Source organism: Calonectris borealis, chromosome 2 (genome assembly GCF_964195595.1).
Source record: "Calonectris borealis chromosome 2, bCalBor7.hap1.2, whole genome shotgun sequence".
Classification (NCBI taxonomy): Eukaryota; Metazoa; Chordata; class Aves; order Procellariiformes; family Procellariidae; genus Calonectris; species Calonectris borealis.
This window is the reverse complement of record NC_134313.1, coordinates 13,165,170-13,191,841: the sequence shown is the minus strand read 5'-3', so window position 1 is coordinate 13,191,841 and position 26,672 is coordinate 13,165,170. Positions and strand designations below refer to the sequence as shown.

Below are 26,672 nucleotides of genomic sequence, written 5' to 3'. Positions count from 1 at the left end.
AGGGGACCATGTACCAGTGATTTCAGCAGCAAATTTGCTTATTTTGCAAACAAAGTAAATCCCAGCTGTCAGCCCTGAAAACTCAGCCTTAGCTTTAATAATTGCATCGGGTTCCTTCCCTTCCACATAACTGCTGAGCCAAGCTAGGCCCTCCGCAAGCCCTACTGCCTCTTGCGATCGCACAGCACAACCGACCTCAGCTGAGCAAACAAGGCGGCTGCTCAACTGCAAACACCAAACTCAGTCCCTCTCAGCTTGCTGCTGGTTCTGAAACAGGGTACAAAACCCAACACCTTATTGCAGCTTCCCAGGTATGCCCAACCTAAAGTCTCCAACGGATTCTTTTTCCAATTACAAGATTTCTGCTTAGGTAGGAAATAAAAGGTCACAAAAGGAAACCAAGAGCAGATTCAGAGTACTGACAGAACAAGAAAGCAAAGCTCAGGAGTGCGTATTTGCTAAGACAACAGCTCAGGAAGGACACTACTACCACAAGAAGTGCATGATGCAGTACCAGTGTCATTCCACTTAACCCATGAAATATAATTCCAGCATCTTCTTTAAAATGGTAGCATCCTTACGCTAAAACTCACTCTAGTAATGTACAAGAAAATACAATTGTTCAATACACTGTGCAGCAATCCAGGTTTTTATTTAGTTAATAAATCCAGGCTGCATTCCTAGCTGGAAAAAACATCACAATAGCAACGTTCACCCCTTTTTCCCCAGCTGACTACAAAGCCAGTCAGTGATAGCTGCCGGAATATAGCTCCTTGGCACCATGGGGTGAGTGTATGATGGCCAGGCTGGGAATGCTCTGAAAAAGAACATCTCTTGGATGGGTACCTTGAGATGGGATCGTGTCCTCTGAACAGCACGGAGTTGTTGTCTGGGTGCTGTAGCCGCTGGAGCACTGCAAGGAATCCCGACTGCTCCTCTGGGTGTCCAGCTGCAGCCCTCTCGTCAGAGCAAGCGCCAGCTCCTCACAGGCCTCCATCTCCTCACCCTGCTGGTTACACACAGAAAGGAGACTCATTATATCTAGAAGGGTTAATCAATCTTCACTGACTTTTAGCTGTCTCTCCTCCCAAGCAGAGCTTGTCACCATCAGAACCCAACAGGGTTGTGTCCAACCATTTACTAGGGCTTCAAAGAAACAGGCGCTTCTTTGGATGCCGTTGCTCTACAAATGCCAATACCCAACGGCATATTCTCTCACGCTCACGTCACTTCCACTGACCACCCCAACACCACACTAGTCCTGCTTGTCGGATAAACACGTGCCAACATGAAGCACGGCAAAAAAGTATTGGGAGGAGCTAGCACATCCACTTCCTTTGCACCAAACAGCGTATTTGAAATTAGAGCTTCACCCTTGTGGCAGCCGACACCGTCATGCTCCGAGGTCTCTGGGCCTCCTCGGGGGGCACGGGTGGTCCGCTCTGAGCTCCTCCATTGAGTTCTGGTTCGCGTTTTTCTTTGCGACGTTGCAATGTGTTCACCATTGGTTGATCGTATGGGCCTGGTTTGGCCCAGTCCTAAGGAAATGTGCTTGTTAGTGATAGCTTTCATCAGTAATTGTGCTTTAATTACAAGTAAAACTATGCAGAAGGGCAATCTTAATGCAACAGATTATGTATCAAACTGGATATGCCTTTCTGAGTAAGGCCAGAAATAAACTAATTTTGAGGATATTAAAAATCTTCACTTATAAAACCTATCTATCTCCTTTATTAAAGGGAATCTAAATTTCCTATTCTATCTAAGTGTTCTTATATGAAGATATTTAACATTTTAATACTATAGTTTTCTCTAAATGAAATTCCATTGTGTTAAAGCCTATATTTTCAGAAATTCAAATGCAAAAATCACTGGCACACAGCAGAAAATATACATAAATGTCCAATCAGCGATGTAACTGTTCTAGATGCACACAAGTTCTAGTATTATATGCTGTTACGCATGTCTTTAATTCTGAAAAATTAGGCTTGAACAGATTTTTGATACACATTGGAGGAGCAAGTTACTCTGAGTAATCTCTCAGTTTACTTACTAGCTGAAATCTAGTTTATCATAATGACCTGTACTGAAGAAAGACTAACTTCACTCTGAATTACTGGTGCCAAATTTGAAACAGAAATTCCTCAGGCCATGAGGTCTATATTCACTCAGGGCTCTATTAAGCAAAGTCCTGAGGGTGTCCAGAAGCCACACGTTGCACACAAAGAGCAGGATTGATCAGTGACCTGTGCTGGGACGCAGAACCACTGCTAAGCAGCAGCTCCCCAAATGCGAGCTGCTGCAAGGGCAAGCCCAATCCTAAGAGAGTTTCCCCTCACCATGACAAGGGCTGCTTTAAAAATAAAAATAGAAGAAACAACTAGTGTGTGAGAACGGGCCACGCTCCCCACCACTGGCAGCAGCCGGCTGCTGGGCAGCCTCCGCACAGCCTTCTGATAAATAATTAATGACAGGCTAAGACCACACTATAGATTTTTACTGACATATGTCTCAGTCCAAGGTACGAGGAGTGCAAGGCTGCTGTACTGACAGAAGTCCCTTGTGCAGACAGGTATTTTGGTTTTATTAACACATATGAAACTCTGCTTTGCCTTAACAGCTGTGTCTTTGCTGTAAGGGTTTTGCTGTGAAACATAATGGCAAAGTGCTTCTAGCATAGACACAACTAATGTCCCTGAAGCCCCAGGACCACTGTGGCCACCCTATGTGTATGTCTCAACAGTCTCCAGCTGCTGGAGAGAGAGATTAGGGGGATCTGTCACAAGGTATCTCAGTTTACATGTATAAGGTCCCATGGTGCACATGCAGTATAGTATAACCATCCACAGGCATCTAAGATCTGTGCATCTATCAACTGCACATCAGCCTTGTGAAGATTCAGGGCAACAGACAAGAGACCTTCTCCCCTTGCTCTGGGGCAGAGTCTCCCAGGGGAATCGCCGGGCAGGGATGAGAGTCAAGGCTCTGGCAGAGCAGAGACCTTTTGATGCCAAGGAAGATCCCTGCAGATCCAGCTGGAGCAACTGAAAGAAGTTACTGCACTCTGACTTTTTCGGTGGTCTCACTCAAGAGAGCAAAACAAGCTGGGTGAGCACCTTCACTCTGTGGCAGTAAAGCTGGGATAGCTTCAGTCATCACTTAGGTTCACTTGGTGACGAGCACCTTCTTAAACCACTCCAGCTAGATCTACAAGAGCATGCCTGCCTACGGTCCAGGTGGGGGCCAAGCACAGCCGCCGCAGCGAGAACGTTGTGTTGCTCAATGTATGGTTTCACTAAGCCAACTGAATGCCAAGCTTGCACTTCCCTGCTCAAGTGAGCGCTTTGATGGTGCTAAACAAGCTCTTTGCTCGCTGAATAGAGCCCAGAGTGCTTTCACCAGTGTTCCAGAATTAAACTACTCCTTCCTACCTAGGTGTTGTCAGCTTTAATATGTTTTAGGCAGTGCCAGAATAGACCAGGTCATTCAGAAATAGCCACTACCAGATTTTAGCTCTCTGATTATCACCATGCAGTGCCCATTCAGAGTGATATTATACAGAGCAAATCAACGAGTAATTACATGGATTGAAAAGTAACAACAACCGCCGTGCGCACACTGTTGGTATGAGGAGGTGAGGACTGCCACAACAAAAGGAACACAAACCTTCCAGCTAGGGATCTTAGATGATGGTAACATGCCTGGCCCAATGGTGTAATAATGAACGTAGTCTGGAAGGAGGGCTGAGGGAGCCCGAGTCCACGCGCGGGAGACAGGCGGGAAATGAGGGAAAGGACCTGCACCAACTGAAGCTACGGATGGGTCACTTGATAAACTACAGTGATAAAACCCATTAGACAACTGGAAACGAAACAAATAAACAAACAAAAACAGAGAAATTAATATAAACAGAATGAATATGAAAATATACTGTGACTCTGATGTTCTAGGGAGAAAACTTCTGTATCTTAAAACAAAAGAAAGAAAAATCTTAGCTTTGCTGCAAATAAACAACAGAAAATTGATACAATGCTTGGTTCAGAAGTGAGATTGCTTGAAAATTGTTATTTGGTATAACAAATTTCAGACATCAATCTGGCAGTCATTGTCTCCAGGCTGAGCAGCTTTGCCTTCTGTCCATGAAAGCAGCACACACTGAAAAAGCCTTTGCAATTTAGGTACCCTGCAGACTGCAGACATAGAAACAAAACATTTCCAATACTAGAGGCATTTGCATTGGTGGCGTTTATTCTATGTAGCTGGACAGAGAGGCAAAGCATACAGTCTTCGAACATGATGTGTCCTGGCTGTGTGATGGTATGGAAGAAAAAAAAAGAAAAAACCAACAGCAAGGATTTACCAGATGAGAATGGAGACTGCTATCACTTCCTCCCCCGATTCAGAGTGTATGCCCCGTAATTTATTCCAACCATGTGTGCTTTGTTTTCCTTTTTGTTTTGGTCATAAACAAACCCCAATTGCTCAGTGTAATACATGCTACCTAATGGGAAGAGGGGAGAAGCCACCAACAGTCCAACCTGGGCAAGATGCTCTTTGTTAGGCAACCAGCTGGGTTTGGGCAGCGTTCCACAATCTCTTTGAATAGAAAAGGTGGACAACAAGCTTTTCTTAGAAAATTACCTCTGTAAAATGCCCAATTTGTAGCTTCCCCCTAGCACCTAGTTTAAAGGCAAGTGTCACTGCAGTTTATTCAGAAAGATTCATTTCTAAGGGAGCGTGCAACAGTTCCTATTCTCATCTTCACAGAGAGATATCCTGGCTGCGTCCCATGCACGGGTTTTATTTTGTCCAAATGTTGCTGGGTTTGGATAACAAGCTAGTAGGTTTGTATGTCTTTGAGATGAAGTTTTCACCTTATCTGTGGAGGCCCAAGCCCCCATGGTGGAGCCTGAGCTGACTGAGGTGGGGGAACTGCACTCGCTCACTGACTGGCAGGTTTCAGAGGCTTCTGAAGAGGCAGAGCTGGACGAATTCTGCAGCATAAAACAGCACCGCAACGCAGGGAAAGGATACACAGGCAACCAAAAAAGAAAAAAAAAACCACAAACAAAAAAAAAAAGACAAAAAGCACATACACAGAGACACACACAGGAGAGAGGGAAGGATGAGAGAAGCAAAGGGTTAAGGTTTTAAAAATCAATTAGAAACTGCTCAAAACCATTGCTAATGTTCAGGAAATCTATGAGAAACAAAATAAGCCATTTGCTTAATGCGAGAACTTGCCACGCTGCTTGAGAATGAGGGAATCGAGGCAGCGATCTCAACTCCTCATTGCAATTTCAGCGTCTCAATTCTGTTAGCTGTCTCAGAGCAAGAAGCTGAGGGAGCTGAGGGCACCTATGGACCAAACATGCAATATACTGAGACAACTGATTTATACAGAAAAGCAGATCATCAGTACTTCAAAGACACAAAGTTTAGATTTAAAACATGGAGCAGCAAACGTCACTTACATTCACAAGTTCTCGGATATTCTGATCTGCAAAAGTGCTTGTGAAAAGCTCATCTGAGTTCAAATATTATGGAACAGAGAAAGAAGTGATACTTACCAAAGCTGGAGGTTTTCAAAGTACATTATCTGTATGCATGTGCCTCTGCGGGTAGCATGCATACACCAAAAGCACTCTGACTCAAACTTTTCTGCCCAGCAGCCAACATGAAGGTACATGTACTCTGCTGAGTGCATAAATGGTGGCATGTGCTTGCCACCCGTTTCCTCTTAACAGCAGAGACAGAAAAATATCAGGGGCTTGAATGGAGAGGAAAATGCACGACATAAAGTTTCCATCAAACACCTCAAACGTTTTGCTCCTAGCTAGGAACTCCTCTTCCAATTTTCAGTGCATGCCTTTATGTACATTTGCTGCTGTAAGACCTCTACAACAGCATCTAATTCACCTACAGGCAGGCCAAGGTGAATAACCACGTGGGCCATTTTACCAATGACAATGCTCTTACACATCTCCCCCTTGAAAGTGGCATCCCTCTCAGTAGGGGGGGGTGTGCGGCTCCAATCGAATGCTTGGAAATGGTCAAGAATACTGGCAAAGTTGTCAGGGCAGTGCTGAGCTCTGTTCACTGTCAGGAAATGGAACACTACCAAGATTAATTCATCCTTTGGTAGTCCAAGACCTGCGAAGCAAGCCCATCTAAGGATATCCCCAGCATTTTATTTTATGACAGCAGAGAGAATGGCTGAGATTTCCAGAAATGCGCTCTTGTATCAAGTTTGTGTAGCAAAGCCTCAGATTTCAAGAAGTGACATTTTGAAGAGGAAAGGAAATCTCATGTGAAATAAAATTTCATCAGTCAACTTTAGATGAGATCTTGGGGCGAGTTTGCAATAAAAAGACAGCTGGATAAGACGCACTGTAGAGTAATTACTGCTAACACCAAGAAGTTGTCTCACTACTCACCAGAAGCCACGTATAAAGAATGTATAGCTAATGGCCTAGGTAAAAGGAGATGAGACACCAGCACCATAAGGATTTTGGTGAAGACTGTTGGGGCTTTGAGAAGCCAATACAAGATCAGCATCTGAGCTTATTAGCAAACTGTGGATTTAAAGAAAACTTTGCAAAGGCTGTTAAAAAAAAAAAGCATGTAATGTGGTGGATTATTTTATAGAAATAACGCACATCCCGTCTTATGCTGACATGAGATCAGATCTGCGGTGACCTGTCAAATGCTTTTAGGGTACAAGTAAGCTGAGCTAACAAGGCCTGCATTCAAGTGCAATAAGAGCTGACGTGAACATAAGATCAGAAGAAACTACAACAAATGACATGTAGCTGTTAAGGAGAGAAGCGAAAAATACGCAGTGAGGTACCCGATGATGCAGTGGCTTGATGTTTTGTGGAACTTGTCACATTCTTGATTTAATGAAAATTCTTTTACAGGAGAAAAACCTCTAAAAATAAGAATACCGACAAACATGAGCTGCAGTTGACTCTGCCATCCGACATAACTACAGTACACTAAATGGAGATGAGCCTATTTTTCCTATCCTTAGAGAAAAATACATTATAGAAAATTAGCTTTTAAAACTCCAAGTTCTGCCTGACATTCCAGGTAGCTCAGCAAAAGAAACTGTTTGAGAAGCCCCATGAGAACACTCACACTAGTGTTCACTTTGGCCAGGTAAAAAAAAAAAGAGAGAAAAATGTAATTTCAGAAAATGCTTTCTGAAACCTCATGCTTATGGCCTGAAAGACCCTTCTGGGTCTGCATACTCTGCACATGGCAGGACAGACAGTGAAGGGTCCGAATTCCAAATATGGTATCATGCCACCTTGTTTTCTGAAGATGCCCCGATAATGACAAGTGAGAATTTGGAATGTACACCCGATAGACTATTCCTTTTTACAAGCCAGAAACTTCCAAGAGATTATGTCAAGCAATGGTGGAAATGGGTCACAAATGAGGTTTATTAGCAATAATGCTGCATGTAGGAACTAGAAAGGCCAAAAATGCAAATTCTGAAGGTGCAAAGAATTGTTCAATTTATTTGGTGTATGGGGAAAAAAGATTGGAAACGGTGAACCTATTTTTGCAATAAAGTGACTCCAAGGTGGAAGAAAGACGAAAGAAAGGACTCTCCCACTACCTCAGCGTGGCCATTTTCAGCAGGCAAAGCTAGACAAAGGATGAACCAAGATGCCATGGGGAAAACATCTTGGTAGTTGAAGGAAATGCAAGAGATGGTGGTAGGGAAACTGGGTCTCCTTGTCTTGAGAACCTTGGATGGCACAGGGAAGGCGAGCCTCTGGTATTGCTAAAAAAAGGATTACAACAGTGAGAAAACGATGGAGAGGGAGGCAGAAGAATAGTGAACTCCTCAAGGAAAAGTGTAAAGAAAACCCAAGTGGCAGCAGGTCAAAGGCTGCCTGGATCAGACTGCAGAAACAGTCTTGAATGGTTGGACTCAGGTGTGGGAAGCACAGACTACCTTCATTTCTTAGCAGAAAGTACATGAGGGGCTGAAAACAGGAACTGCACAGTTACTGCTTGGGCAAAAAGTCTAAAAACTTTTCAGTGCTTGTTCTAGATGTGCACCCACCAGCACACGCACTCCTGGGAGCACACGCACAGACAAACACCGGGCAGAGCAATTTCTACTCCACATCCCGTGGAGTGAGAAATTTGACTGGGATTTTTTTCAGCTTATTTTAGTCGATTCCTTTTTAAAATGATTGTTTAATTTGAATAATTTTTAAAATTAGTTCTTTCATTTTAGCTATTTTAACCCCGGAAGATTTTTTTTTTTCCCCACAGCTGCGATAATGGCGGTTCTGCTCTGCTTTCAAACCATCTCTTCTGAGAAAAAGCTTAAAGTTAACAGTATCAGCAGAAAGCTAAAACTGTGCTCTGCACAGTAACAACCAGTTCCTCAAATGTACGTTATACATTTGTATTTCAGTATCTGGTCTCTCAGACATTGTGCTATGGTTTGTTCTTGGACAGTGTCCCACTGCTTGGTGTGGTATGTATGAATTCCAGCAAGGATATTAAAAAAAAGGCTGCATATTGGGCTGTTGGGCTGTAGGATTTTATTTTCCATCTGTTGTCCTACTAACCTATAAAAGGACCGCAGTTATCTTGGATTACTTACATCCTTTGTTTAATACGTTTTCCATTCAAATATGGTATTGCTTTCTTAACGCCTTCCGTTCCTCAACTACTAGACAGGGCTTCCTGGGCAAGGTTTTCCCAGGAGACCAAATCCTAATGAAAGGCATGGTCCAATGTCCCTCTGCAGTCAGCTGAAGACTCCCCAGTTACCTTTCAAAAAGCTTTGGATAGTGACCCAAGGTCACCTCCTCAATTTGTCTCACTTCCAGGAACATGGCTCTACTGACCCCTTTTTTCTAGTCAGGGACAAACCCTTGGGAAACTTAATTTGAAAAGGAAATTTAGGAGAAAAACACCTGGTGATAACTGACAGATACATTTCAGTTGTTTGTTGGGGGTTTTTTAAGGTCTAATTTTGGAGCATTTCTTAATTTACATGGAAAATTGAACAGTTTTAACAATGCGCTTCCCCTAGTCTAACTTGAAGCTATTTCAAGCAATGGAGTCTCCTCAAAAGCAGAATCTTTCCAGCTTGCTAATTTGCACCTGTGGAAGCAAGTTCATATCTAGTTTCCCTCTACTTCACTGTTTAGGGAAAGTGATTTCCAGAATATTCTAACAATAAAGACTTAGTCCTCTGCTGTTTGGCAGCACATCAGCAGATTTTTTTTTCTTCATCTGCTTCTTTCTCTTTCTCTCCCCTTGCTTTCACCCCCACCAAGTCATAAGCAGCCTCTAAAATCCAACTGTATAATCGCTTCCCCTGTGCGTGTTCACTCCAAGTCCAGTGGATCTTTCTATTATCACCCCCTAAATGAAACATAACTGTATTACAACCATACTACTTCACCACAGATACTCTCAGGCCTTTGTCTACTACATAGGGCAAAGTGTAGGTTTAACGGCATCAGCCTTGTTGGATGTTCATCCAAGAGCTACTCTGTGCTGCCAGCAGCAGGTCTGTCAGAAGGGCTTTGCGTGCTGTCAGCACATGCCGTGGGCAACGCTGGCCAGGGCTGACCTCAAATCTGGCATTTGGAGAAACTGTTCCGCTCCAGAAAGAGACCTGTGATGCTTTTCAGCTGTGCAGCTATACCCAAAAGCACTTGCTTAATTAAGATTAAAGCATAAAGTGACCTTTCCACATGTTGTGTTGGTTTTGGCTGGGGTAGAGTTAATTTTCTTCACAGTAGCTGGTATGGGGCTATGTTTTGGATTTGTGCTGCAAACAGTGTTGATAACACAGGGATGTTTTCGTTACTGCTGAGCAGGGCTTACACAGAGCCAAGGCCTTTTCTGCCTCTCACCCCACCCCACCAGCGAGGAGGCTGGGGGTGCACAAGAAGCTGGGAGGGGACACGGCTGGGACAGCTGACCCCAACTGACCAAAGGGATATTCCACACCTTATGACGTCATGCTCAGCAGGTAAAGCTGGGGGAAGAAGAAGGAAGGGGGGGATGTTTGGAGTGATGGCGTTTGTCTTCCCAAGTAACCGTTACATGTGATGGAGCCCTGCTTTCCTGGAGATGGCTGAACACCTGCCTGCCGATGGGAAGGAGTGAATTAATTCCTTGTTCTTTGCTTGCATGCATGGCTTTTGCTTTCCCTATTGAACTGTCTTTATCTCAGCCCACGAGTTTTCTCACTTTTACCCTTCCGATTCTCTCCCCCATCCCACCGGAGGGGAGTGAGCGAGTGGCTGTGTGGGGCTGAGTTGCTGGCCGGGGTTAAACCACGACACATGTACAGTTATCTGATATGGGCTAACGCTTTTACTCCCAGTGATGTTAACAGCAACGCTGCAGAAAAGAGATCGTACTAAACCAGTGTAAGGGCAGAGGCTGGTTTTATGATCGCTTTTCTTCCTATCTTCTACGCAGAGTGTGATAACTGTAAAGACTTACTACTCAGAACTCTAGGCTGAAGAGCAGTTTTCATTTTGCCAGTCATCTCTCCTCTGGTATAGTCTGTATCTTGTTTAAAGCTCTACTTAATCCTTGTTTGAGATTTCCCCCTCTCCCCTATCTGTGTTTTTGAATAAATTCAGTTTAATTTTCAGTGACGCTTGTCTAAAATGTAGGTGAGAGCATAAAAGCTTCACATAGCTCATATAGTCTTCCCATAATACGGGAATTTTATGTGGCCCCTTCTACTTTTTTTTTTTTAAATCCATTATTAAAAGGAAATGGGCTTTGTTGCCTTCAAAACTACTGCTGCCAGTAGATGCCACAGATGTAGCTAGCAAACATCAGCAAAGTGTCCACCTGCGCAAAGATATACAACTTTTAATTTCTTTGTTGATTCCAGAGCTTGCTTTTCTGCTTTCTCAGCGTCACTACTAGAAACAATGACATCAGTGTTTTCGAAACAGTCAGCAGCTGATATCGCTGCTCCTCCCCACCCACCACCAAGCCTCAAAAGCACAATACCACAAGGAAGATCTGTGAGTTGGTTAGAGACACACAACATGAAATAATGCTGTAAATTGAACAGCTTCTCAGTAAGCTCACGATCACAATTATCTGTCAGCACAACACACACATTTTACTTAGTGCTGAACATACAAAGCAAGACACTTAAGCAAAGATGAAGCAGCCAGGCAATGATCTGTTACCTTTTCCTCCGTATAAAGGTATACAGAACTAGAGACATACAGAGCACATATCTATTTGTTATACCAACACACTACACTTGTCAAGTCAACGCCACACTGCTGCAGCCTTCTACAGCTCATGAATAGCTCAAGTGATGCTTGGATCAGTTTGCAACTTTATGGACAATTTCTAAAATGAAGTGAAAGCATATGAACTTAGCTGGTGTAAATCAGCATGACTCCCATCAACTTTCAGGATGTCCTGCCAGCTGATACCGGCCTAAGTTCTCTCCCCTGCTTAAGAGAGGAACTTGCAAAGAGAGGTGTTGGGTTTCTTTCATGCTAAGGGCAATTGCAAAGTTACATCCTCATCTGCAAATATAGCATCATCATGTAGATTACCGCCCTTCTATGCAGGTGCAGTGGATATTATGAAAACCAAAGATGATGCTAGCATGTATAACTGATGTACGTATCTTAAAAGTCAACTTCCTTACCTTGTTACTATTCCAGTTTACTTTATTATTGCTCATTTACTTTTTTGCATTTCACTTAGGTTAGCCATAGCCAATCTAAACAAAACATTCATTTTATTAGTGTGCACAAAGTTCCTCAGGATGTCAGCTATAAAAAAATGCTGATGTGTCCAGACTGGGGACAGTGCAGATGATGTATTCATTTGAAAACAAAGCATTTCTATTAAAATGGAAGAGGTAAATATATTAAAAAACTGTTGAGCTTCCCTTGATAACATGTTCCAAGCCTAAATGAACCAGTGTTGTTTTGGATGATACCCTAAAAATTTCACTAAAGGTGCTACTAACTAAATGTTCTGCAAAAAGCAAGGGTCTGTGTGCTGTCGAAGGTGGCCTAGGAGTAACTTAAATGTGCAGGTGACACATGGCAATCGCTAACACTGAAATTGTTGGCTGCTTGCTGACTGTGAGGATTAAAGTTATCATGCCTACAAAACCATGTACTCCCCAACACATGAGAAGGAGTGCAACGACATTTATTAAACTAAAGCACAATCTTCTCCAGTGAGCTCAGGGTGTATCAAAAATGAGTGATACTCAACAGAAGGATATTAGGTCCACCTCAGTTTGTAACTAAGATTTACGATGGGATTTATAATGTGAGATGGCAGTTCACTCTTGTTTAAAAACTACTGCAGTTGCCGTGTAATTTGTTAAAAAAAGCCCAAAACAGAAAGGAGAATTCAGTTGCTGGAAGATACATGCCCATGGAGGCACGCAAACCTCTGCCTGCAGGTGGCCATTCCATTTATAGGAATGATGCCATGAGCCAATGGAGCAGCAACTTCCTTCTGCAGACCAAAAGGAAAAGTTTTGCTTATATTTATAGTGAAATCCTCTTAGTTTGATTGGGTTCAGGACATTATCATATATGACTACACAAACACTCATTTCTTATGAGTTCCATAAAGAATTAAAAATACCTCTCATTTTCATGTAGAAACCTTATTTCTGCAAGGTGCTCAATTGAAAGTCAAAAAGAGCAAGCCTATCCACAGAAAGGGATGTCATAAAAACCAGCAAAACCAATTTCATATGATACTGCTAACGGCATTTTGATTTTTGCAGGTCCTTTGCAGGGGAGGAATAAAAGTCGTCTCTCTGATGCCAAAGCCACCAGTATCAATACTAAGGCTGTCAGAAGGCTGTTCTGGCACTGATATTTGGTGATTAAACAGTAAACAGCCACCAGATACTAACAACTTGCAATCTGTGCAGGATATTAACTGGTAACCTCAGTGGGTAAAGTGAATATTATTCCCTCCTGTAAGGTGGGACTTCTTGCTCTTCTCGTCTGTATGCATCTGAAAGTTAGGCATCTAGGCTGCCTCCAGGGCCAGAGTGAAAACCAAATCCCCTGAGAGCGACTCATACCTTTCTTCAGTGCTAACTGCAAAAGCAGTATAAATCACTCCAGCTAGAGGCCCAACTTTTAGATGAATGAAATGCAGTGAGACAAACCTTACCCTGAGTGTTTAACCTAACTCCAAGTACCCCAAAATCACACCAGATCCTTTTTGTGAAAAGTGAGCCAAGTTACAGAGTCCAGCTCACGCTCAGGTTTTTGTTCTCATGCTTCCACGTACCTGGTTAGGTGCTTCTGGTGGCATGGGGGATGGCGATTTGGACTGGAAAGCATCCTGGGACATGAATCCAGAATCATGGGAGGACACACTGGACAGCCTCATGGGTGCCTGCTGAGGCAGATTGGAGCTGCGATAGCGATAGTGTGAACTAGGTGAGTGCGAGTGCGAGCCACTGGACCGGGAATCACTACTGTTAACGCTGTTCAGACTGCTGTGAGAGACAAAAGGAACAAAGAAAGGAAAGGGGAAAGGAAAAGACACAAGGGCGGGGTGGGGAGAGACCCATATACAGTACAATTAACATTCCACATGTCTCTAGCAACAGGCAGCATAAACCGGAAAAGAAAAAATGTTGACAAATTAAATTTAAATATATATATATGCACATATATATCAGTAAAGAACTGTAAGCAGCTGCAGTATCCCTTGCGACCAGAGAGAAAATGGCATTTTACCTTGAATTTCACTCAAATGATCAAATTCTGTAACCACTCAAAGTTCAAAGTCAGGTTAGGGACAAAGGGATCGCTACATGCCCTCTATAGCATTTGCACAGCACCTTCACAAAAAATGTCTGCTGATGGCTCTCTCCTATTCCTGACTTACACCTTGTTGCTCTTGCACCACGGCCCAAATTTTCAGTGGGATCCCTAGCAGGGGGTCCAAAGGCATCACAGTTCACCTAAAAGTCTGCCTGAAGGCATGCCCTTGCAGTCAGTCCGCAGGCCAACGTGTGAGACTTTTGAAACCATCACCAAAACCTCATGCTTCAGAGTACCTGGGACAAGTTTCGCTCACATGAAGGCTTTCTCCCAGAAAAAAAAGCACGTGACTACATATTGAGTGAAGTCAAGCATCTAGGTATGTAGCTTCAGTTAGTAAGAAAGATGATCAGAGAATTAAACCCCCCAATTAATATCCATGAAAAAAACCCTGATTTTTCAAACAAAGAAATTAATTTTTAATCTCCAGTATCCATGAATGACAGCAACGACATGCCAGCTGCAATGTGGGAGCCTTTCGAGTTTGCTGAGGGGGTGGCTGAGCAGGACTAGCAGGATGCATCAATCCTACCTTCGTTGGCAGGAGCCCACTGACTAGCTGAAGGGAAGGCTCTAAAGGATATATGGGTGAGGACTGCACCTCCTGCTCACAAATTCCGTGTAACACACAAGATGTACAAGTCGGCTTGGAGCAGGGGAAGAGGCTCTGCCTCATTTTACTCACACACAACAGTCTGTTGCCATACAGGTTTTACCGCACAAGAAGATGAGGTTGATTAGGAACAGATGATGGATTATTTTTTTTTTTGCCATTTTCTTTTACAGTTTCAGGATATTGCATCTTTAAGCCTGTGCTCATTGCTCTAAATATGCATGTTTTCACATATATATATAAAAGTACTGAAGTTTTTTTATATATATCTGCATGCAGAGACAAGTAGGTACATAGAAGAAGTCATGTTCACTTGCTCTGGCATGCTATAGGTAACTTTGCTCATACACAGGGAACCTGTAGTACATTATTCATAAAGCAAACTAAAAGGTAATCATTCGAGAGCAGCTAAAAAGGTGTTGAGCAGAATACACAATAAGGTATCTTCCTTTTCAGTAAAAGGAAAGAGTAAATGTAGACACCAGGGTATGGGGACAACATGCTAATAAACTGTTTTATGAGAGAAAACAGTTTTTATGGAGAAAGCATAGACAGAATCCAGTGTTTCAGCATATTTCAGGACAGCATTAGACAGCATTAAACAGTCAAAAATCTTGTATCAAAAAAGCATTTCCATCTACCAGACTGATAGGGCAATTGCCAAGGATGTTTTTCCTTTTCAAACAGTTTAACTTACTGATTAGTAACAGCTACTTAGAATAATCTAAAAAGTCATCACATGAAAAACAGAAAAGGAAATTATGAAAGAACAATCTCAGAGCTTAGATCAATACAGTCTGCTCTTTGATCTGAAATAGATTCAAGAGAACTGAATCAAAAGCATCTTCAAGTTGTCTTGAGTTTAAACGTTGTTCAGTCATGCCCATCCTTTTTAATATTCCCAGTCACACACTTAAACGGAGAAAAACCATGAGGGATTGATTTCATTAAGAGTTGTTATTTAAGATTTAAGTATGCATACAAATCCATACCACAGTCTGAACTTGCCTCCCTTTGCCCCCAAACAGGTTAAAATCAAATATTACCAGTCTACTTACCTGCAAACACTAGATTTTCTGGACATGGTAGTACTGGGAGAGGATGGAGGAGTCTGATAAGACCAGCTGTAATCAGAACCTTTCAAATCTAAAATTACCTGATGAAAGATAATCAATAGCATCAAGGACGTGGAAAATTTTTTTCCTCTGTTAACAGAAAGCATCTGCTTGTCATACAACATTCGTCACCACTACAAACTTTCAGTGCCAATTGACTCAGTCTCAGTTCTCTTCCAGAATTACACTGTGTATATTACACAGGAGAGTCAGCTTCATCCTTGCTTTCCAGGAACTACCATACTTCAACACTAGGGCTGCTATTGCAGAAGGAAAGCTCAGATCTGAATGGAAAATTGGAGATTTATTTTATGCATGCTGTAAGCTGTTTTGTTGTTGTTTTTTTTTCCCTTAAAAAACTATTACAGCTTTAGAGTTCAAAAACTGTTGCATTCTAAAAAATTAATCAAAGATCCAATATTCAACCACAGCAGAGCTTCCCTCCTTTACATTTCTAGGTCAATGATAAGGTGATTAAGGTAAGACAAGAAAACTGAGTTCACACAGCAGGGTTGGAGAAAACGGTCCTATTTGGAGTCATTTAATGATACATGTTTTCCTATGCATTTTAAGGACAGCACGGAAAAATGCTCAAATGTTAGACTCCATCAAGCTATCTAATCCCAGCAATCTTGCGGCCACATAAAGACAGAGATGCTCAAATGTAGGGCAAGGAGATGACACTCATTCCTCATGTACTCTCGGAAGAAATTGGGCATCTTCATATACTTCAAAGTGTTACTGCTACACTTCACACTGGTCTCACTAAATACTTCAGAAGCACACAGCTGGTACTTCAAAATCAATTTTTTTAAATTGCTTAAGTTAAAAATGACCTTGCTGCAGTGAAGCATCTACAAAACGTAACATTAAGCCACTAAATGCTAGTAGTCAATATTCCTTGTAACACAAAGGAAAACCGGTACAAGCTACAAATAAAAGTGTCTTCCAGGTAACAAGAGCTAACCTGTTCACTTGAAGATGGCAATTTGTGTGGATCCATAGTGAGACTTTTCAGGTCATCTGATATGGTTTGTAAATGGGTTATTTCTCCTAGCATTGATATTTCTTCTTCCTGAAAAGACAAAAGAGCAAGGCTAGTCACAGCCTTGGTTTTGAAAATCAGACCCATAACACAATACATGACCTTTTTATTTTTGCTGATGACTGTGGGAATGGCCAGCAGAGCTGCTTTTTCTCTGCCCATTAAGCAATCACTTCTTATGAAAGAAGGTTGAAAATATTAATTTAGAGTTTTATAACTACTTTAAGATTGCTCTAAGTTCTGAGGCCCAGAAATCTTCTCATCAAGATAAATAAGTCTCAGTCTTCTTTTTGTGACATCTTCAGAAGAAGAGTGTAATTTTCGGTCCATTTGGAAAAGATTTAACTCTTCTATGTATACTCACTAACGTGCCCTAAGGATTTTAACCTTGAACGTAAACAGGCGTTAAACTCATACTTGTTGCTAGTTTTTGGAAACTTTGAGATAAAGGCACTATACAGGTACAGAGCATTAATACATCTATGATTCATTCTGGCTTAAACTACATCAACAGCTAACTCAGATGATTCCTGCACTCTAAGTTACCATAGTAATCCCTTAGCTACCACGGTAATTTCACCCAGGTCCTCAGAGTCTGGAATTCACCTCCTCCGGCTCAGCCATCACCTCCCTACTCCTCTAACCATGGTTTTCTATTGAGACTGATGCTCTTTGTAAACAAGCATTGGGAACATTTTCAAAGTACACTGGAGACCCTTCAGAAGTGCATCATGCTTGCACACAGCCACAAATAATTCATCGCTGGGCTTCAGACAACCTGAGATGATGAAAATATACTCAAACCTTTTCAATGAACTGAAAAAGCTGTCATGTAGGAGGAAAAGAGCTGCCAGAAAACTGCATGGAAGCAGCCTGCAATCTGTCAGATAATGTCATTATATACACAGGGGAGGTCTTGAAACATTCATCAGTCCTAGCACTGGAGTAGGAGTAAGGAAGATTTATATTAAAATGTGATGTTAAGAAAAAAAGCAGTGGAAAAAACTGCATTAGCAATGTCTCAGGTCAGTATGCAGAGGGAACTCAAGCCTACTTAAGTCTTTGTGCCCATTGTTTCCCCATTAGTCATCTTGAAAGCATTCAGTGTCTTTGGTCACTGAATTACTCCAAATGCCTACAAAAAAGGTCCCAACTCCCGCCACTTCCTAGGCAGAGATGCAAGTTGAATTTTGGCTCTAGAAATCCATTCCTAAGACATAACGAGCTACTCTTTTAAGAGGCTTTTGGGCACTTATCTAATTTGTGAATTGTACCAACTTAAAACGGAGAGCTCTTACTATCACGGGCCGCAGCATCGAGATGAAAGTACAGAATCGACCGCGCTCCTCGATCAGAGCTTTTCTGACAGCTTGCTTCTCGGTTTCTTCAAGCAGCAGGTACTTATCATTGACATCTTGTAAAGCGCTATCCAACTGGGGCTGAATGTCACCCCGTCCTGTATGCAGGAAACAATCAAGAGTACATTTTGTCAAAACTGGATTTCCACAGAAGACCTTATTTTCAGCCAGCACTGCTACCGGATTGTGCTTTTGCAATTCAAGTCTCAACCAGCATTTTCCCTTAATTCAAATTAGTAAGGGCTTTTTTCCCAATTAAGTCAAGCATTTCATAGTATTTGGTTTTTTCCCCTTTTGCATAGAATAGAAATCCAGCTCAATTCAAAAGGTTTCAACAAGCCAAAGACAGCATTTCACGTAAGGACTTTCTCAAAGTGGTAGCTGTAGAAACCCTTCAAATCATCCTTGCTGAAAATCAACATCTTGCTAACTGGGAGAGTATTAATCACTAACCCCAGGTATATCCCCCCTCCTTCCTACTTTTGTGTTAGCAAGGTCCTAATGACAACTTCGTGGAGTCACTAAACGAGTGAATGAATCTCCTATATGAGATGGTATAAAGGACATGTTACTGATCATTGGACCACTGAATTCAAGGACTCTACACAAGCAACTGCTAAAACAGCTTTCTTTGTTCTGAAGTCCAAACAAAAAAAAACCTACCAACATCTCAAATACATATTAATGTCCAGTATTTGTCTATGGAAATAAAAAAATCCAATGTTTTGCAATCAAAAAGCTTCACTGTGTTAATTATAGTCAACTCATAATACCAAAACTTTCTGTGACAGTTAAGTATCCTATTCTGCACCAACTGCTTACTCTGCTCATGCCAAAAATTTATTCCTCTAGGAATAAAGAGCTGCTGCTTAGCCATAGTATTACTGAGCCAACAATATTACAGTTGCAAGATGTTTTCATGCAGCTTACACCCCTAAATATTTTAAAGAACCTCTGTTGTGTAAATTTGTCTCAAATCTCCCAGAAACACCATCACATGCAAGTTAAGTATCCAGGTACATATCCATGCCACTGTTGCTAAATACCAGGAAGATAACGTTGAAAAATGGTGGGTGAGTTACAAGCAGCTACCCAAAATCAATTTTTATGGACAATAACCTTTCTGCATGGAGGATTTAGATCTATGAGCAAGAGGAAAAAAAAAAAAGTCTCTTGATGTGTGTAGTACACAATGCAGATGACTGAAGGTCAGGGTTACAAAGGAAAACCTTTGCCTTATTATCATATGTGTTTCTTTAGTACTCCAGAGTGAGGTGAAGTCATCAGCTCCCCTCCACTGATACACAGCCAGAGCCGCTGGAAAGAGAGCAGGGATGGAAGCAAAGAGAATCACGCTGGCTTAGTGGCATTACAGACTGGATATATCCAAATCTCCTCTGTACAGAGTCAGACATAATCCAGATAAAACTGCACAGATACCCACAAGCAGAGCTCTGAGATGCATCCTCGAACAATCATGTGCAGTGCAGCACAGGCACGGCCACTGCCAAGGCCACCTGAGTACCAAACTGTCAGCAGAGCACCCAGTGTCTGATCCTCTAGATGAGGCTGACCAGTGCAATGTTGTCATAAAACTGTTTTGGAAGTAAATACCTTAAAAAGTAACTGACTCTGAAGTTGCAGTCACCTGCTTCCTCTCTCAAAATTAGCATCTGACAGAAACAAGTTATAGAAGAGTTTTGGATAACTCCCTGAAGGTCCTGCCCCTTCTTGTCTGTCATCCTTAGGAGACAAACTGGGCCCTTCTGCTTGAAGACCATTCTGTACATTTCAGGCCCTTCCCCATACTCTCCTTTGCTATCAGATGCAGCGGTTAAACACGTTATACTTCTCTGGAATTGTTCTTTCAAATTCTTTATGAAACCAAAACTTTCATTATTGCTCAGACCCCTTATTTTGAGAGCTGCTTGGAAATTAGAACAGGTGAAAGAATCTCACATTGTTTAAACCTAGATACTGGCTCACTAGCATGGATGTACCAAATGCAAAACGTATTAGTTGCAAACTAAAACACACACTCATTAGTTCAGCTCTGGAGAACTGCTGTAAACGTTCAGCTGCGCCACTGTATCATCATGCACTTAACGCAGTAAATCCCTGTTAAATGCATTTACCTATGCAGTGAGAAGACACACACTTAGAAAGCAACTGAACTCCATTGATAAAGTGGGTTCAATTATAGTGAATTTTGGTAATTTACACGGACCTCACAGAGCACCACGTCTTGGACCAGAGCAGTAAGAGCACCCAAAACAGGGGGCAAAAATAAACCTCGTTTACAGCTGTGTGACTCTCTCATTTCAACAAAGTTATCAGGATAATGTTCAAGCTGTGTATTGTAACCCTTTGGCAAAAGCGTTTGTAAAACTGCATCATTCTCCAACATCCTCTGTACCTCTACGAAGTTTCCATTTTATTCCTTTAAGTGAGTCAGGACATTAACAGACATACCAGCTCCTCACCGCTACTTTCACGGACCCATTTTTATGCTATGGCTCTTGGGCACCTATGTAGTCAGTGAAAACACACAAGCTGTCCGGGTTATAATTCAGAGCAGGAAACAAACTTAGCTGAATCATTTAGATGAGGCTCTGAAGTCAGATGTTTACATGGCATCAATACAGCTCTCTCCTGATGTCTCCTTGCCACACATCTTTTAGGAGCAGGAAAGCTTTATTAACATCCTTTGAAAGCTCCATAATGCAGACATCAATCTAGCAAGTCTTTTGAAATCAGGCATAACTCTTCCCACTCCCTGAATTGCCAGCTGCCTCCCATGGCACTCAGACAGCTCAGGAATTTGAGGGATGAGATCTCTGCCCAATTTAACTATTTTCCTTCGCTGAGCAGAGCAGAGCCCCTCGACAGCACTCCTACACCCAGAGGACACCGAGGATGTGAGAGCTAACTGCTGATCACCTCTGCTCCTCACCCACCTTGGGTGTCCACTAGTTTGAATCCACTACTTATCTCAGAAGGGAACATTGACCATTGGAGAGCAATGCAGTTCTTTTCCCCTTTGAATTATGAGGGGAAGGTCACTTGTCTATGGCATCCCTGACAACTGATTGCACTATTTTTGCTGTGGAGATGAGGCACACTTTCATAAGGAACATCAGCAATTGATTATTCTCTCCAGCCTGCATTCTCTGGCCTTTAGGTTACCCTAAAGAAACATTTCCGAACCAACACAACTATCGTAATGACAGAAAACAGTTCCAGAAGCGTCTCATCATGGAGCAGCTGTAAAAGTGCACCTGGAAGGACACTCCTACCCCAGCTGCGACAGGTTTGAATGACCCACCAAAGCAATCAGCATTGGCAATGGTCAAAAGCATCAATTGTAGTCACAGGTCTCTGGTCTGCAACCAGCCAGACATACGCGTGATATAGGGATGGTTCTGCAGAGCACGTCCGGTTGCACGTCCGTTGGATGCCGGTTGAACGAGTCAACAATCTGAAAACCGAGGAGAAATTCAAATCCAGCCTTTCTCAAAGTGGAGCTTTGGTGTTGCAGAGGAGCAGAAATGCAAGACCAGAAGCTGTGGACTGACTTCTCCAACAGCACCACGCTCCAACAGCCCAAGGACTTGCAGCTTGACATGGGCAAGGGACAGCTAATGACCTGCAGAGAGCTGAACTGCTTCTCATCAATATTAACATGAATCCACCGCTACTCCAAGGACAGTCTTAATATGTTACCTTCAGAGAAGGTGCTTTTACCATGACATGCAAGAGCTTTAAAGAATGGACATGCATTAAAACCTCAGTTTTACAGTGTTCTGTGTGAATCCTGGCTGAAAGCTTCTTAAATAGCCATTGTTCGAAAACAACTTCAGTAAAGGAAATGTATTAGTGAGAAGGAAAAAGGTAAATCTAATTTTCAACCCAATTTCATGCCTATATTTTATAAGACAACTTAAACTAGCAAAGCTGTCAGCAACAGCAAAGCAGAACAATGATTTTTAAATGCTCTCAGTGCAAGTCTGACTGCTGAAGTTAATACTGCTATTGACAAAGTAATGCAGCAAATATTGGTGAAATTACTATTTTCCACATTCTCACTTAAAGAGTGCTCCCTTGCACTGTTTTAGGTGTCTGCACAGAACTTGGACATTCAATATTGGCCACTTTACAGACTTTACAGAGTGGCAGAATTTACACTGTATGAGACAATGCTGAGTACACCTCTCCTCGTACAAACCAAAGCAGGCTCCAAGTCATTCGTTCCCAAATCACCTTCTTTACAAGACCATACCTGCTTCAGCTGCCAGGATGAATAACCCCTCTAAGTCCTGCACAGTAAAGCCAACAAATAAACTAATATGGATCTAGGCTGAGAACGGAAGAATTCTGCCACCGTTTATGGAAAGGTGGAAAACCTCACTGCCTGGGTTAACTTCAGACCCCTTCAGTAACCAAAACTGAGTCTTTCTGGTGGCTACTCGAGATCTGAATTAGCTGCTAATGTTCAAAAGTGCTAAGTTGGCCCGTAAAAGAAAAGTTCCAAGTTACTGAAGGAAAATTCCAGATTGAATTACAAACCAGGAAAAACAAAAAGTGTGGTTTCAAAAAAGGGGACAAGCAGCAGGCACCACAGTGGCCAGCTCCAGGAGCCTAGCTGAGGCACCTCGGTTGCCAGTCTCCCGATCTAATCAATCCAGGCTTCTCCAAAGGGCAACACCCACATCATTACACCTACAAGTAGAGGTATGATTATTTCTCTCAAATTCAGAAACACCACGTTTCATTCACAAGAAGATCTCAAGGCAGCTACTTTAAATTTGCAATACAACTGAAACAGCACTCCAGTTTAAACAGATTTGAGATGTGATCAGGCAGCAGAAGAGACAACTGTGATGCTGATTTCCACCCCTTCCCCAAGATGAAGTTAAATATAGTGATTTCTTATCTATCACTTAAGAAAGGTGCATGCGATCTTCAGAAAAAAGGGGGACTTGGATCACAGGTTTACAGAGACCAACACTAAGGACTTTAAGCTCTAGACTTTAAAAGTCATATTAACAATAAGATATTCAATTATCTGAACATCACCTTGATGACGTGTCTATTCCATTTAACTTCTCTCCCAACTGTGACATGATTTACCAGTCCATGTTAATCCTTTTCTAAAATAAACCAGTGGTTTATCTACAATACTCATTTTCTCCTTTTACAGTGTTCCAATTAAATGCCAAAAGAAAATAAATCAAAAGATGGTTTGTTCATTAAGATTAGGCGATATTTTAGTTTCATTAGAAATTAAAGTCTAGGCAGTTAGTGGAGACCAGACACCATAAAGAGGCCACAGCAAGGGCTACAATAAACCAGCCACCAGGGTTACAGCATGGCACAGACTTACCCAGAGCCTCAGCTGTCAGGCAGGTGCGCATGGTGAGAAATTGCAGGACACAAAATTGACACAGAAAGGAAAATAAAAAAAGTCAAACTGGTATTCCAGCATTCCTAGAGTTTAGACATTATCATCAGCGCCAAGACAAGAGAGTGAGCAGTTTGGACTAGACTATTTTGACTTCTTCCATTGCTGATAAAGACAAACGCATTAGCTTTGCTTCCTGATGAGCTGTTGCAAATTAAACTCCTGGTTATTTACCATACAGTTTTATTTTAAGAGACTTAAACCAGTTCAGGAACTTTGTTTATCTTGCAGATTCCTAGGTGAGAACATGTTAACCCGTGCTTCAGAGAAAGTGCACAACACGAACATCTGTCAAACTCCGGTCAAGCTGATGAAGTGGCACAAAGCTGATCCCTTCGCAGGGCACAGGGAACTCGAACTTGCAAAACTCTAGGCAGGTGCTGCATTAGTAACCACAGCACTTTTTGATGTTCTCTATTGCAATTACATTAATAGATTGTTAATTAAATGAAAAACTAATTGCTGATGCAATGTGGAAGAACATCAAAAAGATTAACCATGATATGTGTATTTTAATTAAAAAACTTTATATATAAAATTTTGCAATAAACCTGGCTTGCTGTCAAAAAGAGGGGAACTATCAAGAGGCACTCAAAACTCAAGGACTGAAAATAAATCAAAGAAATATCTGCGGTCACTGATTTTGCAACGTGTCTTCACTGAATTTTTATAAAGTGGAGCTTATATTATAAGCTTGCAGGGGTGGGGGGTAGAAAAAACCACCAAAAAAAACCCCACAGGCACCATGGCCTCATCCACACAGGACTTTTTCCCTGCAACAGATAAGGATAATTTGCTCATAGGTTCCCTCCTTATGAGCTGTATCATACTGATTCCACAGTGAGTCCCGGCTCTCACTTCAGTCATCATGCCACACTTGATCAATTTGGAGGAATAAGGCTATCTCCTGGTGGAGAAAGGGTCTGGCCAGGGGTCCTCCCTCCCCAACCTGCCACTCCAAACAGGGCAAGTGCCAAGTACAGAAAGAGTGCAAAGTACTTGAATGAGAAGGTCAGCATTTGCTTTAAGAACTGAGATGTTCTTCAGTTATAATTATGTTGAAGAGCTTTATGTTTTTCAGTTAAGAGTCACGGGGTTTCCGCAATCATCCTTGAGAGGAGTATAACAACATTACAGTTTCAAAGACCAGAGCGTAACACAAAAACAGCTGCTAGGCTCTAAAACACAAACAGGTCATCTTTGCTAACCAGGAGGAGGGGAAGAAAAAGCACTTTTAGCTGTATTACAGTAAATTAATAATCATGTTCTACTCTCTCAACTTCATTAAAAGTAAGAATACTTTCCAAAACTGTTGCATACTCAAAAGTAGAAGTTGTGAGTTTGGATACTCAATGTTGATGGGACACAAGATGAAATGTTGTACTGAATGTTGAGGGCACTCTGCAGAAACTTCTACGAATGGCTTAGAAATAAAACTCAGTTTTCACATTAACACGTTATATTATTGGGAGCGTTACATACAACTCCCTTTCACAAATCTGCTTGGATTCAAACATTTTCCTCAAAGCTCACACACAGTGTCACATGAAGAACCTGAAAATGAAACCTAGCAGTCAGGTTATAGGCAAAAGGGAAACCTATCTAGTTAATCATTAATAGCCAAGCTGAAAAATAGAAAATAAAGTCAACATGCACTCCAGATTTTACATAAACGTTCAGTTATCTTTTAAGTTAGTCACTGGATGCTTTTCTTTTAAACTAAGAATCATGCATTTTGTTAACCTTCCAAAATGGTTACATGCAGAGCCACAGCTGCTGTCTCTCCTCTGAATTCAATATAGCATCAACAGCTTCTAGCAGCTACGGATCCACTTATGAGGCCTTGACTCAGCAGAAACCTAAACATGGCATTTATTTTAAATACATGCATAATTATTCTGCTGACTCAGGTTAGCTGGGCTGACTTCTGATGTCCAATGTTTGTCTGAAAACAAAGAGCAATTTAGAAGATGTATGCAGTTCCACACACTATGCAGCTTCAGCTGTTCAGACAAGAACTGAGTTTCAACGCTGGGGTGGGCAACACGCCCTATGGGCCTGTTCCCCCTGGGAACGAGGGCGTAAGGAAAAGGATGCACCTTGAAGATCACCATGACACCCCCGGGGACTGCATGGATCTGGGAGGTGCATCAGGATCCTATTTAGACTACATATATTTAGACTTCATGAGGATTTTTTTTTTTTTATAGTCAAAGACAACAAAAAGAAAGAAAACTATCCCTGTAAGTTCTTTTGAAATAGAAGACCTTCATTTACACACAGACTTGTCATTTTACCAGATACACTCTAGCAAACTTCCAAAAAGGACCCCTAACACCTTTTTGTTTTGTTTGGAAAGCTTGGTGTTCTCCCTGTCACTTCAAGCTTTGGAAACACCTTTATTGCAATTAACACACCTACTCTGCAAACATAATTTCTAATAAGTGGCATCTTAAATGCTCGGCCTGAACTTTCAACTTGGCCGCATGGAACCAGAACAAACAGACCGTGCACAAGCCAGAGAACAGGCAAACCCCAACGTACCCAGCCCCTTAGCGCTAAGGTGGGGTGCCCAACCTTTAGCGCTCCTGCCAGGACAAGCCACGCAGCCCATGGCCCTTTCTCCCAAACGTCCTTGGGATGCAGGCAAGGAGCAAGGAGCTGCTATGCATGCTGCAGCCGTCGGCTACGAGAGGGAGCCTTTGCAGCCTCATGCGGCAGGGAGAGAGACAACACTGCCATGACGTGAATGAGAAAAGTAGAGGGTTATATCTGAGTTCCTAGATCTGAAGCTGCCCAAATAAAACCACTTTCCCATCCAGTCACAGCAGAAAAAGCTTGAAGGACGTTTTTAATAGCATGCACAGTATTTAAGCAAATCCAGAATTCAGCAAACATCTCACTTGCCCACAGATGGTCATAAGGTTAATTCAAAAATATTCTTACAAGTGCTAGGAAGGGAATGAATTGGTTGGTTTAGAGTTCCCATAGGTGAGTCAGTAACTTTACAGAAAAATCAAAGTGACAGGTCCTGCTTGAGGAAGAACAGAACAAAAAAAGTAAGTCTGAGCAACAGGGAAACAGGAGAGTTGAAGACACGATAAGACATTCATGCACTCAGCCACATGCCTGCCAGGACACTTTCACCCAAGAGTTTCCCTGCCTGTAGTTCAAACGTCATTTGTGACCTAAAGCAGAATCACTTCCGCAGCTTATCATTTTATAAATAA

The 26,672-nt window shown here is 42.0% G+C and overlaps 1 protein-coding gene across 6 annotated transcripts in view; it reads right to left on the bottom strand.

Moving 5' to 3' along the window:
- MTSS1 (MTSS I-BAR domain containing 1) overlaps window positions 1-26,672 on the bottom strand; it is a 128,659-nt gene that overhangs the window by 3,401 nt on the left and 98,586 nt on the right. Inside the window, exons 7-14 of one of the 6 annotated variants that reach the window (XM_075141174.1) lie at window positions 17,922-18,079; window positions 16,546-16,653; window positions 15,522-15,619; window positions 13,309-13,519; window positions 4,875-4,994; window positions 3,667-3,861; window positions 1,374-1,538; window positions 847-1,009 (exon numbers count right to left, since the gene is read on the bottom strand). In XM_075141174.1, coding sequence (XP_074997275.1) covers window positions 847-1,009; window positions 1,374-1,538; window positions 3,667-3,861; window positions 4,875-4,994; window positions 13,309-13,519; window positions 15,522-15,619; window positions 16,546-16,653; window positions 17,922-18,079 — 1,218 coding nt within the window. The remainder of the gene's footprint in view (window positions 1-846; window positions 1,010-1,373; window positions 1,539-3,666; window positions 3,862-4,874; window positions 4,995-13,308; window positions 13,520-15,521; window positions 15,620-16,545; window positions 16,654-17,921; window positions 18,080-26,672) is intronic. The other 5 variants (XM_075141172.1, XM_075141169.1, XM_075141170.1 and 2 more) reach the window with 5 other exon arrangements.